Source organism: Triticum aestivum, chromosome 6D (assembly GCF_018294505.1).
Source record: "Triticum aestivum cultivar Chinese Spring chromosome 6D, IWGSC CS RefSeq v2.1, whole genome shotgun sequence".
NCBI classification, from domain to species: domain Eukaryota; kingdom Viridiplantae; phylum Streptophyta; class Magnoliopsida; order Poales; family Poaceae; genus Triticum; species Triticum aestivum.
The window spans coordinates 327,666,546-327,680,143 of record NC_057811.1 but is presented as its reverse complement, the minus strand read 5'-3'; the positions used below and the strand labels follow the sequence as shown (position 1 = coordinate 327,680,143).

Sequence of the window (13,598 nt, the reverse complement as noted above, 5' to 3'; positions counted from 1 at the left end):
GGGGGCGGGCCAGTTGCAAGCCCAACAACTGCCCCGCAACTGCAAGTGTCGAACCCGACCGCACCTGCATGTCCCCCAACATGGTTGCAACTCGACTTTTGTTTTGTCGGAGGGGGCATCGAGAAAGGGGGCGGGCCAGTTGCAAGCCCGACAACAACCCTGCAACTGCAAGTGCCGCACCCGACCGCAACTGGACTTTTTTGTTCTATCGGAGGGGGCGGGGCGGGGGGGGGGGGAGGCAGTTGCAAGCCCGACAACAGCCCCACAACTGCATGTCCCCATGGTTGCAACTCGACTTTTGTTTTGTCGGAGGGGGCACCGGGAGAGGGGCGGGCTAGTTGCAAGCCCGAAAACAGCAGTGCAACTGCAAGTGCCGCACCCGACCGCAAATGCATGCCCCCAACATGGTTGCAACTCGACTTTTGTTTTGTCGGAGGGGGCACCGGGAGAGGGGGCGGGCTAGTTGCAAGCCCGACAACAGCCCCGTAAATGCAAGTGCCGCACCCGACCGCAACTACATGTCCCCCAACATGGTTGCAACTCGACTTTTGTTTTGTCAGAGTGGGCGCCGGGAGAGAAGGCGGGCTAGTTGCAAGCCCGACAACAGCCCCGCAACTACAAGTGCCGCACTTGACCGCAACTGCATGTCCCCCAACATAGTTGTAAGTCGACTTTCGTTTTGTCAGAGTGGGCGCCGGGAGATGAGGCGGGCCACTTGCAAGCCCGACAACAGCCCCACAACTGCAAGTGCCGCACCCGACCGCAATTGCATGTTTTAACCCGATCGCAACTGGACTTTTTTTGTTCTGTGAGAGGGTGCGCCGAAAGAGGAGGCGGGCGAGTCAAATGACACGCGTACTCCTAGTGACACACATACGTACATATGTGACAAGATGACACACGTGTAGACATGCTAATCACGTATAGTACACTCTACAGACCCATATCCATCCATCTGCATGCACATACATCTGTACGTGGGCATATGTACGGGTGGCACCGTACGTCCGTGACCTCCGAAGAAAAAGAAAGAAAAGGGCCCGGCCTAATGACAACAAAAAAAGTGAGCAGCCCAGCCCAAAATAACAAACAAACAAACAAGTAAAATGAAATAAGCCCAAGTGCTAAGCCGATTCAACCCAACAGAAATAGAGCTAGTTAACAGGCCTAATCTATATGTGATGACGTCAGCGAAGTCTTAGTCGACTGAGCCGTAGACAGACCCTTAAAGAAAACCTTGTTCGACATGGCTGCCTTGATTGTCCACAGCCCAAGGCAGGGTGGCGTGGTCGTGAGAGACCACCTTTTTTCCGCGATATGTGGGATGGATGCTACTACCGTACATGAAAGTGGGTGGTGAAGTAATCCCTCAAAAAATGTAGATGATGAAGTAATTCCCTCAAAAATAAAGTACTCCTACATGATGAAGCAAGTTTCGACGGCCTTGTCCTTGATTGTGTCAACGTAAGCATGAAAGTACATGATTTTGAATCTGAACTTACAAAGCCAGATAGTTTGTATCTCGGCAGGTTTAGTGTGTCCAATTATGTTTTAGGTTTAGATGTGCTTTAGCAAAACTGTTAGGTTTATGTCCTCATATACTTCTTCATATGGATCTGATGAATTTGTGCTAGAGATTTCTGTCGCTTTTGTTGGTGTAGTTCATTGTGACTTTGGAGTTTGGAGTCCTTCTTTAGCGTTTTGGTGAGGATCTTGTAGTCCGACAACATCTATCTCTGGAGGAACATCCCCGGCCCAAGTATGTTCAAGGATTATGGCTTTTCATCCTTTTGGATGGGCGACTCAAGAGGATTTCTGAAATACATGAATGTAGTGAAGTATGTGCAGGTGTACGAGTGGCATTGTCGCTGTTCCGGTTTGGCTGTAGTTCACTTTACTAAAGCCTTGGCCGTATTTTGTGTTGCAAAGATTGATATCATGGAGAACATGTTTCTGAAAAAAATTCTTTGTACTCTTTCTAGCGACAAGTAATATGGATCAAAGGAAGTAGTTCTTTGTTACAAGAGTTGCTCTGTGATTTCTCAGATCTATAATCTAAAGCATTGTACTTGTAATTTTTGTTGAGTTTGAACACAGTTATAGGTCATTCTAGAAAAACATCTCCCTCCTTTGAAGAAATGTACATATTCCTTATAAGCCATGACTTGAAGATAGTAAGAGCATCTCCAGCCGCGCCCCCAACAAGGCTTCCCGGGCGATTTTTCGTCCGCCGGCGTCGAAAAATCGGCCAGTCACGCCCCCAAAGGCCCTTTTTCGTCGGCTCGGGCCGAAATTGGCGCCGGCAGACCTAGGCCGAACCCGACGCGTTGGGGGGGGTGCTTGGGGGCGCCGGCCGAATCGTTTTTGGCGTGAAAATCGGCGGGCCCTCCTTGGCAGCGACTCGGCTCTTCTCACCGCTTCGTCGTCCTCATCGCCTCGGTTCCCGCGGCGGAATCAATGCCAAAGCTGCCGCGCGCTGCCGCGCCGGTCAGCCTCCTCCATTGATGCCTCACGGGCGGCGCAGTGAAGACGGGACGACGCGCGTCCCTCGCCCGCCTATATAAGCCGCCCCCAGCGCGCCGGTGACGCACAGACTCTCCACCGCCGACGCCCTCGTTCCTCCCTCTCTTCTCGCCGTTTCCAGTTCAACCATGGCCGAGCGCTTTCCAGGCGATGGCGCGGGGGCGAACGGCTTCGGCCGCCGCCACCTTCACGAGGACGAAGCTCGGCTCCTCTATGAGGCCGAGTACCCGGTCCCGCCGGACATGCGGGTGCCCGAGGATCAGCGCCGGAGGGGTCCCGGTGCCACCGCCGCCCACCGGGGCGGCGCGGCGTGCGGAGATCGCGTGTATCTGCGCCTCTCTGCCGCAGGTGGCGAGGGAAGGTCCGAGGTACGCCCCCGACAGCCCGCCGTGGGAGCCCTACTTCCGTCGCCGCCACGCCGAGCAGCTCGAGGCCACCAACGGCGTCGTGCCCTCCGGAAGGCTCAACTCCGAAGGCCGCCGCCGATGGTGGGCGTGCCCGGCCGCACGCTGGAGGCCGTCCTCGAGTACATCGAGGGCGGCAACACGCCCAGGCTGGAGTACCCCGCTCCCCCGTCCTTCTCCCGCTGGCGTGGGAGCTCGTGGACGCCGAGACACATGGACCCCGGGGCATCCTCCTACTCGTCCGGCCGCTCGTCCGGCTCTCCCTGCCTCCACCCCTCAAGCCGGAGCTCCAGGACACGCGGTCAGCCAGCGCACCCGCAGCTCCGGCGTCCGCATCGCCGACTCCTCCCCCACCTCTGGCCGCCTCGTCCTCGTCAGGCTGAAGGCGGAGCCCGGCCTCCCCGCGGAGTACGAGGCCATAGTCCGGCGCGGCTTCTTCGACGAGGACGCCCTAATGTGGGCGCGAGATGACTACCTCAGCGACGAGATGGTCCGGCAGCGCCGAGCCCTGGAGGAGATAGCCGCCCGCAAGCGTGGGCGCGAGGACGAGAACGGCGTGGTGATCCTCGACAGCGACGAGGACGAGGACGCCCCCGGACCGTCCAACCCGCCGCGCCAACCTGGGAAGGGGTGCAGCAGGGACGGCGGCCGCGGAGGAGGCGACGACGACGGCGGCGGCGGCGACTACACGCAGTTCTACAGGCTCCTCGGCATGTAGAGCTTCAAGGGCGTCGGGCGGCGGCGGGCGTAGTAGTTTTTTTTCTTCTTTTGTAAAATATTTTAAATATGTTATGAACTCGCCGAAGTTTGGTTGAATTTGCGCCTTGTTTGTGCCGGATTTTATTTTTCAAAAAAAAAGAAACGTGGGCGCAGCGACTGGGGAGCATTACATCCCCAGCACGCGGTTTGCGCCGGTGCGGCCCCAGGGGCCGATTTTTAGCGCCTCCTGGGGGGGGGGGGGGGGGGGGGCAACGGCTGTAGATGCTCTAACATGCTGCTTTAGCTACCATATGCAATTCATGTTTATCCACTTGCTTCCATTTTTGCAAGGATGTTTCTTCCCCTCTGAAAATTCTATTATTTCAGATAATCCAAATCCATGATGCCAGAATATAATTTCCATGAAGGACGGCAGGTTTAACTTTGTCTTGATATCATGAAAAGAAAAAATAATTCACATACTACCACATCAGCTCTAGATTGACAAAAAACAGCACTACGAGAACTATTCTCACAACATCAGAAGGTTCATGAGTTACTAGGAATGACATTAAAGAAGTGGTAAACTTCATCTTCATCAAACACTCCAACCTCAGTTGAGCAGATCTCACAACAAACAGGGTGATAAACTGGCCCCTTGCTTGCAACTTCTGGTGTAGTAGAATCAACAGCCGTTACTTTCCGATTCTTCCTTTTTCCTTTCCCCTCACGTAGAATCTGATCAGTCTTGACCTTGCAGTTGCACACAAACATTGCACGGTACTGGTTTACATACTTTTCGTGCCTGAACATCAGACAAAACCATCCACAATTTTAGTATTGGTGTTCGTATAAAATACCAATTTAAGCATTGTAAAATCTATTGTCAGCAGTACCAATATAAAGGTGAACAATCAGAAAGACAGATAATTGAGAATATTTAAAGCATTCAGGGTTCTGAAGTGAAAGCTTCGATTGAATCCTCAAGGAGCCGTGCAGTACAGTGACAACTTTATCTGGTGTACATGTTTTTTTTTTCTGCGGGGATATAGTGTAAGTGTACAAGGCATGGGAAACAGACAATTACATGATGGGTGGCAAGAGGACTTGCTCTAAGAACGTAACCATGCTGGACTCGGTACAACACAGCACATATCTGAGCCGGGAGGCCAAAATGTATATATCACGGTTAGTTGTGTTATCTTGTGCAAAGCAAGCTATTTACGAGCATTGTGCAAAGCAAAACAACATCGTAATGTTTATAGAGATAATCATATCACAGACTTCACAACATACAACAATTAATCAGATATTTTCATGTTTCAGACTTCACAACACACACCAAACAAATTGTACTAAATTAGGCCTCCAGAATATTGCACTTGTGGGATTCTCATTCATTTTCAAACAAACCAGATTAAGAGTTCAGTAAAAACAAATTGTACATTTTCATATTCATAGCTGAGGAAATGAACAGGCACAATTAAGAATGATGCAGTTAACATTTCATCACAGAATAAGCTTACGGTGTGTGGGAGTTGGAGCTAAGGCTCACAGTGTTGTCGCACCAATTGTAGACTTTTGGGTTTCTTTACCCCCCCCCCCCCCCTTCTATAGTATGATATGCACACTCGTGCATATTCGAGAAAAAAAAAAAACAGAATAAGCTTACAAAGATAGATTCCCCATGCTAGTTTAAAACAGTGGTTACCTCTCACATAAGCAAAACCAAATTAAGAAATGAAATGTGTAGGAACAATGAGCTGTACACATTTATCCCAGACAAATAAACCATGCCAAGATTTCATTATTTCTTACAGCTACTTGATCAGTATGACGCAGAGATGCGGGAGGCTCTGAAAAATACTTACTCACATATATTCCTGAAGGTATTAACACACGCCAATTTTGCTAAACATGATTATAGAATCAGTATCACTTAAACTTCTCCATGAATTTATCAAATCAAGGCCATTATCCTATAAATGTTGACAGAGGCAGTCACAGCACAATCACAAGGGATAGTACTTCTAACAGATATTGAGATATAACTTGCTCCGTCTTCACCTTTAAAAAAAGGGTCCCGATAACGCCCACACGTGTGGGCGTTAAGGGGTCTGGACACACGTTTCGTGTGGTATCTAAGAGAACCAGTCCACACGTCTACGTGTGGGCAAAACAAGTAATGCCCACACGCCCGGTCTTCTGCCTCGCGGTCCCTCCTACACACCTACGTGTGGGCAAAATAGATAACGCCCACACGCCCGTACGTCCGGCCTCCTACCTCAAGGTCCCGCACGCCCCGCGTGACAGTCACCACGCGTCCCCACAGTTGCCATGGTCCGGACCCTCTTCCATGTTCGTTTAACTGCAGCTGCCATGTTGTTGAACTACAGTTGCCATGTCTGACAACTACAGTTGCCATGTTGTTGAACTACAGTTGCCATGTCTGACAACTACAGTTGTCATGGTTGCTCAACTGCGGTTGCCATCTCAGGTCAAGTGCCAGATGCCATTTTTGGACAACTGCAGCTGTTGCCATGTATGGTCTGGTCTACTATAGTTGCCATGATTTGAAAACTTTAGGAGTTGTCACCTACTAACACTAGGCAGTTGCCATGTAGCACTACAAAAAAGACATGGCAAAATAACATGTTCGGGTAAAGAGAGAGTTGTCATCTGCTTACAAGCACACTAGGGCAGTTGGCATGTAACCTGCAAAACACATGGCAACTGACAGCTTTGGGTGTGGGAGAGGAGACGGACGTGTGGGCGAACTGATAAACGCCCACACACCAGCCCCTCTGCGTGCGTGAAAACTGGCGTGTGGGCGAACTGCTAAACGCCCACACACCAGCCCCTCCGCGTGGTGAAAACGGACGTGTGGGCGACCGGATGAATGCCCACACACCAGCCCAGTCCTACGTGGCATAAAAAATCTGGCAAAGCATGCCAAGATTCATGCAAACATAAACGGACGTTGATCCATGCGTGTGGGCGAGATGCAAGATTGTCACGCGGGTGGGCGTTAGTATTTTCGTAAAAAATGCAACCTTTACCATTAGGAAAAAGTATCGCTGCAAAGCCTTATAGTTTCTTTGAACCATGATAAAAGTCAAAACCATGTAAAGGCATCTTATAGTCCAAGACCCCCCTGTAGTCTCTGAGACGAGACCCAATGTGAAGCATCAAGTGGATTACCTCTGGGAATCGAGGCACAAGGTAGTGAAACACGCGGGGCAGCTGAGCACGGCGTCAGAAGTCCGTCCTTTCCTCTGCTTGTGCGCCCAGCGGTCATCAACATCGTCTATGGTGGGGTCGTAGAACTCGGGCTCCACGGAGTAGTCTATCTCATCGTCGCTGGACACTGCACCAAATTAAACAATTTTTTTGGCAAATCAGTACAATTAATTGAGAGCACTTGTTAGAACATCATGAGCATGCGCTGCATCTCACCAGATTGCAGGAGCCTGGTTCTTTTGAGCGATGTGGGGTTGCCGGATTGGGGATTTACAGCGGAAAAACGGGGGGATTGGGCAAGTTACCTAGGTCGCGGGGATCTGCTGGATCTCCGGCCTCCGCCTCCATCGGCTGCTTCTCCCCCTGCTTGGAGGCCTCGGGCTCCATGAATCCTCCTACTCCTCGGCGCAGTCTCCCTTTACTTCTTTCCAGCCCTCTCGCTCTTTCCTCTTCTCCTTTTCTTCTCTATCTAAGAGGATGCGGCCTGCGGAGACCGAGCAGCAGCGTAGGCGGCAAATCCTAGTATATGCCGCCTTAGACACGCCGCCCAAACACTGGTGGGCCGGGCCGGTAACGTGTTCCTTTCGTTTGCTGTCTTTTTTCCTGTTTTGCTTTTGTTTTTTTTCAAATTTATTGTTCTTTTTTAGAAAATAAATAAATAATTTTAGAATTACATTGACATATATTCTAACATGCGTGAACAACTCGATTCAATTTTTCTTAAAAAATACGTGCATTTTTTCCCACATGCAGAAACTTTTTCTTCAAAATATATGAATATTCATAGTCAAAGTACATGCAATGTTTTCATATAAATATTTTTGTATTATCAAAGAGACCTGCAAAATCAGAAAGAAAATATTGGTTGTGTGATATTCCCTGGTGATTTGGCTTTACCCTTACTCCTAGTTTTTCTTAAAATTAGTTTTGATGACATTTTAAAATGAAAATAGTTTTTTGGATTTTTTGGAATAATGTAATAGTTAATGTGTCATGCTAGTGGCTAGGCCATTATGGGGTTCCATAGTTACTGCTTAAGGCGATATTATAATTAGATTCTTAAAAACTGGCTGAGTTCAATTTTTCACAAAGTAATTTTTCAGTTAATTTAAAAAGCATTTCATTTAATTTCAGTAATGATAAAGTAATTTCAATACATTTCGCAATAGATTCAAATGCAGCTTCAACTCGAAAATGTTCAGATGCATTTGAAACTATTACGGAATGTATTACAATAGTGTCGTGTCATGGTCCAAACGCATCGCAAAAGCATTTGAAAATTTTGAAATGAATTTCAAAACTATTGTAAAGTATATTAAAATATTACTGAATCATGACAAATGCATTTGAAACTTCTATAAAATATATATTGAATTATTATTGAAATTAACTGAAATACATTTCAAAATTAACTGAATTTCATACTTTGTGCAAACTTTGAATCCAACATTTCAAATATTTTTTGAATCTCTTTTTCCAAAATATTGAAGTTTCAAAATTTAGAGCATTAATTATTACTTATAATTGTGCCCACCTATGAATTTTGCAGGTATCTGATTTTTGACAAATCCTAAAAGATGCATCAATGGATTCAAATATAGGAATACATTGCACGAGTCTTAGAATCAAATGCGAACAGTTGATACCTTTATGCTACATACCTCGAATTTGAGTCGAATTAAGTTTTTAATATAAATCCAATGCTTTATGCAAAATGAAAATACAAGTCAAACTAGACTTATTCATAGGATAATATGAGATATTATTTTGTTAGATTTCGCTGCAAATCGAACGTCGGATTTTTAGGTAAATGGCAAATCGAACATTCGTGACACCAAATTATGTTGCCGCGAGGATATCAATTTTCTCCAGCAAGCCTGACAAATCCTGAGGACAACATAATTTGCCGTCCAAGGCGTTCGATTTGTCACGCCAGATTTTTAACACTTCCCTATCCCTAATGACAAGTTGTAAACAGAAACGTCCTGTCCGCGTGGAGCGTGCGGATCGGAAGATACAAACAAACCTCGTCGTCCGCCGATCCGATCAACTCCCCAGGGCAAGGGGCCGGTTTGCCTTGCCATGGCGCCGGACAGGCTGAGCAAGTTGCCGGACTGCCTGCTCCAGGGCATCGTCTCCTCCCTGGGAGCCAGGCAGGTCTTGCAGACGACGGCTCTGTCGCGGCGGTGGCGCCACGTCTGGCGTGGTGCTCTGTGCCTGTCCCTCGACATCGACCAGCGGGAGTTCGAAGCAGCGTCGACCGACCACGACGGCAGGAGCAGCAGATCGGTGGAGCTCGAGGAGTGGGCAAGGTTCGACGACTTCGCGGACAGCCTCCTCCTGCTGGAGTTGGACCGCCGCGACGGCGGCGACGGCCTGCCCCTGGACCTGGACTCGCTCCGCCTGCACGTCGTCGACCATCTGCAGGCCAGCCGCAGGAGGCTGCCGCTCCACATCAAGTGGCTGGAGTGGGTTCACGGCTGCCTCGACCGCTACCGTCCCGCCGCGCTCGAGATCCAGAGCAGTTACGACATAACCGTCGACCTGCGTCTCATGGGCTTCCGCTCCGATCTAAGCCGCCTCAAGACGGCGCGCCTCACCGGGATCCTACACAGCGGCGGCCTCGGCGACTCCGTGTGCCCTCAGCTGGAGCACGTCGAGTTCACCAGCTGCGCCATTGGTTTTGGGGAGGTGGTGACCAGTCCCACGCTGAAGAAGCTGGTCATGGACCGTTGCTGGAGGAGAGGGGATATGAAGCAACGTGCTCCCCCGCTCGTCGACGCTCCTGCCCTTACTTCTCTACGTCTGGTCCTCGAGTTCCAGGGCATATGGGTGTTCCGGACGCCGTCGCTCGTCGAGGCATCGGTCCGTTCCACGAGACGGTGGGTCGGCAGGGCCGACGAATACCAGCTTCTCTGCAATCTCTATAACGTGACAAGATTAGAGCTCTCCGGCTTCCTGGCGCTAGAGAAGGTGCGTTCTATGGCCGACGAGAGCTTCTCTTTTTCCTTGGCTTATCTTTCATGCAGTACAGACACACGGGGAGGAAGAAAGCAATTTTTTATGACACTGAGTTCCTCTCTGTTTCAGATTAGGATGAAGCGAGGACATCAAGATTTGCCAAAATTTCATAACCTGACTACATTGCTCTTGGACGAGTGCGACTTGACCGGTGAAGTATACAACATGCTAGAGTTGTTTCTGAACAATGCTCCCAACCTCGAGAAACTTACTCTGCAGAATTGCAAGGTACTTAGATATCTCCCCTTACTTCCAACTTGAAATAACAGTTAAGCTTGCACGGATCATTAATACTTTCAACTTAAATTAAAGCTTCCGCAAGATTGGACCGAGTCGAAGAAGATGTGTCTGAACCTCAAGTTTAGGGAGATCAACTGTCACAAGGAGGGCGATCTTCAACAGGTGGATCATTGAGCTTTTGCTGGGATTGAAGAACGTCCAGAAGACCGGCATTTGCTAAGCAACAATGAAGGGACGTGGGCGTTGATCAAATAAATGTTCTATTTAATTCAAACACAAGCATGCTTGTATTCAAATAGGTTACAGGAAACCAAGAAAAACTCTTGCAGATAACATTGCTATCATCTGCTTTCTCTCTGCCCCGAGGATTTGTAAGAGCATGACTATGACTAATAATACTCAAAATGATATTTGCGATGTCATCTAAAGACATCATATATATTCACTCATATAATAAAGTTGGCTATTACTCTCACAGGATCACTAGTAGAAAAAGGGCCATTTGTCCCGGTTCGTAAGGCCCATTTGTCCCGGTTGGGGAACCGGGACTAAAGGTTCGGTACTAAAGCCTTATACCTTTAGTCCCGGTTCTTACACCAACCGGGACAAATGGGCCTCCACGTGGCCTCTGCGGTGAGCCCAGGCAGGAGGAGGGCCTTTGGTCCCGGTCGGTAGCACCAACTAGGCCAAAAGGCATCCACGCGTCAGCAGCTGGCAGGAGCTGAGGTTTTTTTTTGAAAGGGGGTGGGTTTAGGGGGTTTTGGGGGGTTAATTTAGGTGTTTCATATATTGTGTTAGCTAGCTAATTAATAGAGAGAAGTGTCCTCTCGTATCTCCGTGCTTGGTCGATGCTACGTACTATACGTATAGAGATGACTCGACACGCTAGCTAGTAAGCAAATGAAGGAAACCGTTAAGTACAGAATATCGTCATGAACATATGCATACAGAGAGAAGTGATATCGACCTCTCCTTCTCCGAGAGATTGGTCGAACAACAAGTTTTCCTATATCTATCCGACGCTACTAGCTACATATATACAATATAAGATCTCTTACAATATAATCCCCTAATTATATAGGAACTCAGGGTCCACATGGTATTCTCCGTCTTTATTGATCACGTGGTCAAGAAAGAATGCCGCCAATTCCTCTTGAATTGCTCGCATGCGATCTGGTGCTAGGAGTTCATCCCGCATCTGAAACATCTATTAACTTGAAGAAGGGGGTCAATACATATATATGAATTAATGAAACTCAACACAAATGATGGTAATAAAATAAAATTGTGAATATTATTGCTTACGCACTTCATATTGTTTTTTAGAGTAGCCCCGCTCACAGGTCGTGTGGCGGATGGACTCGCAAACGTAGTATCCACAGTAATTATTCCCAGCTTCCCTCCACAACCACTTTACAAGAAATAGAGGTCAATCAAACTGATAAGCAAGCATGCTAAATGGTATTGATGAAACTAGCGCTTGAATCACTAGGAGATGCGCGGAACTAGCTAGTAGTACTTACTTTCGGGTGTCTAAATCGCAGCTTCACCGGCAATCCCGGAGCTTTTGCGGTGAATTTTTTCCAAACTCTGCCAGACAAAGAAAACAATTACTTGATATCAGGAAGTGAACAAAGTTGCCGATATGGTGCGATAATGATCGATTTAACTTACTTCTCGAGCATTTCAGTCATGTCCGCATACTCCTGGGGATCTTTTCATCTCGAGTCTAAGACGGTTACTAGTCCCTGCTCAAGCTTAATCTCTAGGAGAATATAGTGGAACCTGCGCACGCATGCATAACTCATCAATTACATTACTATAACCTCGACTAATAAGGAAAACCGAATATGCACAAGACAGTAACACTCACTTGAAGTTGTAAGGAAAGAGTATTATATCTTTGTTTTGATTTATTACCAACGATCGTAGCAAGTTGGCCTCGGTATCTTTGGCTTGAAATTCAACCGTAAATTGATCTATGAGATTTGTGTTAATGAACTCAATATTACCGATTTGTCTTTTCTTCAATTCGGCGATTTTCAATCTGCATAATATAGTGAGGGTAATTATATATACATGCAATGAAAGAGCTGAGCTATATATAGAGACTTAATGACAGAAGTAGTACTTACAGACAGTAGCAAGTGACCGTTAATTTATCGAGGGCCTTTTGATTGAAAACTGGAAGAACTCCTCAAATGGAACGGACAACAGATCAATTCCAACGAGGTCATGCTCCTCTTTAACTCTCAGCGTCAAAGTATTCATCCCCCCAGACTCTCTACAGGTTTTCATGTACCAATCATCGAATCTTCACATCATCGTTGTTAGAGATCTTTCATCTTTGACGAGAGGCTTCCTGTAATGGTATTTGTGTTCGTCCACCTCCAAGAAATCATAATGTACATCGTCGGGCAGGTAATCTCCAAGATTGGTATTGGGCAAAATCTTCGGATGATTAGCGACGATATCGCTAGACACCTTGAGCGGGGGGCACGATTGGTTCGCTTGTTCGCCGAGCTGGGCAATTTTTTTCCTAGCTCATCGTTCTGCTAACCTTTGATCACTGATAGTACTTCCCGACCGCTCCGCTTCGATATATGACCTTTGAATAATGCGATCATAGTTGGATTGCGGCGGAGAAGGTGGTGCTCACTTCAAGGCATCGATAGTACGCTTCGCTTTCACCGGATCTATCTTCTCCTCCGGAGGTGGATGTTTCTTTGCTTTCACCGCTTGAAAGTAGTCCCTCACTTCGGCTTCCACGATCTTCTTGCTTTCCTCCACGGTCATCTCTTATGGTAACTTCTCTAGAGGCTTGAGAGATGGACCAAATCTGTATTGCCTCCTGCCTCTGGCTGTACTGCTAGACGCCGGAGCAGACAGAGCGGCTGCGGCTGTCTTCTTTCCTTGCTTACGAGGCGGAGGAGAAGGACTACGACGCGCCGGAGCAGCCGGAGCGGGGGCGGGTCTCTTCCACCCTTGCCGACGAGGCGGAGAAGGAGGAGGCTGGCTGCTCGGGCGCGTCGGCGCAGGCGGAGTGCCGCCACGCACCGGAGAAGGAGGTTGAGTGCCCTGATCACTTGCCGAAGGAGGAGGCGGAGTGCCCTGACTGTTGGAAATATGCCCTAGAGGCAATAATAAAATGGTTATTATTATATTTCCTTATTCATGATAATTGTCTATTGTTCATGCTATAATTGTGTTATCCGGAAATCGTAATACATGTGTGAATACATAGACCACAACATGTCCCTAGTGAGCCTCTAGTTGACTAGCTCGTTGATCAACAGATAGTCATGGTTTCCTGACTATGGACATTGGATGTCATTGATAACGGGATCACATCATTAGGAGAATGATGTGATGGACAAGACCCAATCCTAAGCATAGCACAAAGATCGTGTAGTTCGTTTGCTAGAGCTTTTCCAATGTCAAGTATCATTTCCTTAGACCATGAGATCGTGC

The 13,598-nt window shown here is 47.9% G+C and overlaps 2 protein-coding genes across 2 annotated transcripts; one reads left to right on the top strand and one right to left on the bottom strand.

Annotated features, from left to right (window-relative positions):
• Window positions 1-3,981: 3,981 nt before the first annotated feature.
• Window positions 3,982-7,355, bottom strand: LOC123144912 (E2F-associated phosphoprotein). The gene is made up of 3 exons (XM_044564171.1): window positions 7,172-7,355; window positions 6,828-6,993; window positions 3,982-4,431 (listed from the first exon to the last, which is right to left on the bottom strand). The coding sequence occupies exons 1-3, from the start codon at window positions 7,251-7,253 to the stop codon at window positions 4,176-4,178; spliced, it is 504 nt and encodes a 167-aa protein (XP_044420106.1). The 5' UTR covers window positions 7,254-7,355; the 3' UTR covers window positions 3,982-4,175.
• A 1,457-nt stretch (window positions 7,356-8,812) lies between these two features.
• Window positions 8,813-10,632, top strand: LOC123141556 (MEIOTIC F-BOX protein MOF). The gene is made up of 3 exons (XM_044560664.1): window positions 8,813-9,839; window positions 9,957-10,115; window positions 10,200-10,632. The coding sequence occupies exons 1-3, from the start codon at window positions 8,949-8,951 to the stop codon at window positions 10,299-10,301; spliced, it is 1,152 nt and encodes a 383-aa protein (XP_044416599.1). The 5' UTR covers window positions 8,813-8,948; the 3' UTR covers window positions 10,302-10,632.
• The last annotated feature ends 2,966 nt before the right edge of the window (window positions 10,633-13,598 follow it).

Excerpts from the sequence above, each read along its gene's own strand:
- LOC123144912 (XM_044564171.1), bottom strand. The coding sequence starts at position 7,253 with ATGGAGCCCGAGGCCTCCAAGCAGGGGGAGAAGCAGCCGATGGAGGCG. Across the intron at positions 6,994-7,171 it reads AGCAGATCCCCGCGACCTAG|TGTCCAGCGACGATGAGATA; the intron begins GTAACTTGCCCA and ends AATTTGGTGCAG. Across the intron at positions 4,432-6,827 it reads TTGTGCCTCGATTCCCAGAG|GCACGAAAAGTATGTAAACC; the intron begins GTAATCCACTTG and ends TCTGATGTTCAG.
- LOC123141556 (XM_044560664.1), top strand. The coding sequence starts at position 8,949 with ATGGCGCCGGACAGGCTGAGCAAGTTGCCGGACTGCCTGCTCCAGGGC. Across the intron at positions 9,840-9,956 it reads GCTTCCTGGCGCTAGAGAAG|ATTAGGATGAAGCGAGGACA; the intron begins GTGCGTTCTATG and ends TCTCTGTTTCAG. Across the intron at positions 10,116-10,199 it reads TTACTCTGCAGAATTGCAAG|CTTCCGCAAGATTGGACCGA; the intron begins GTACTTAGATAT and ends CTTAAATTAAAG.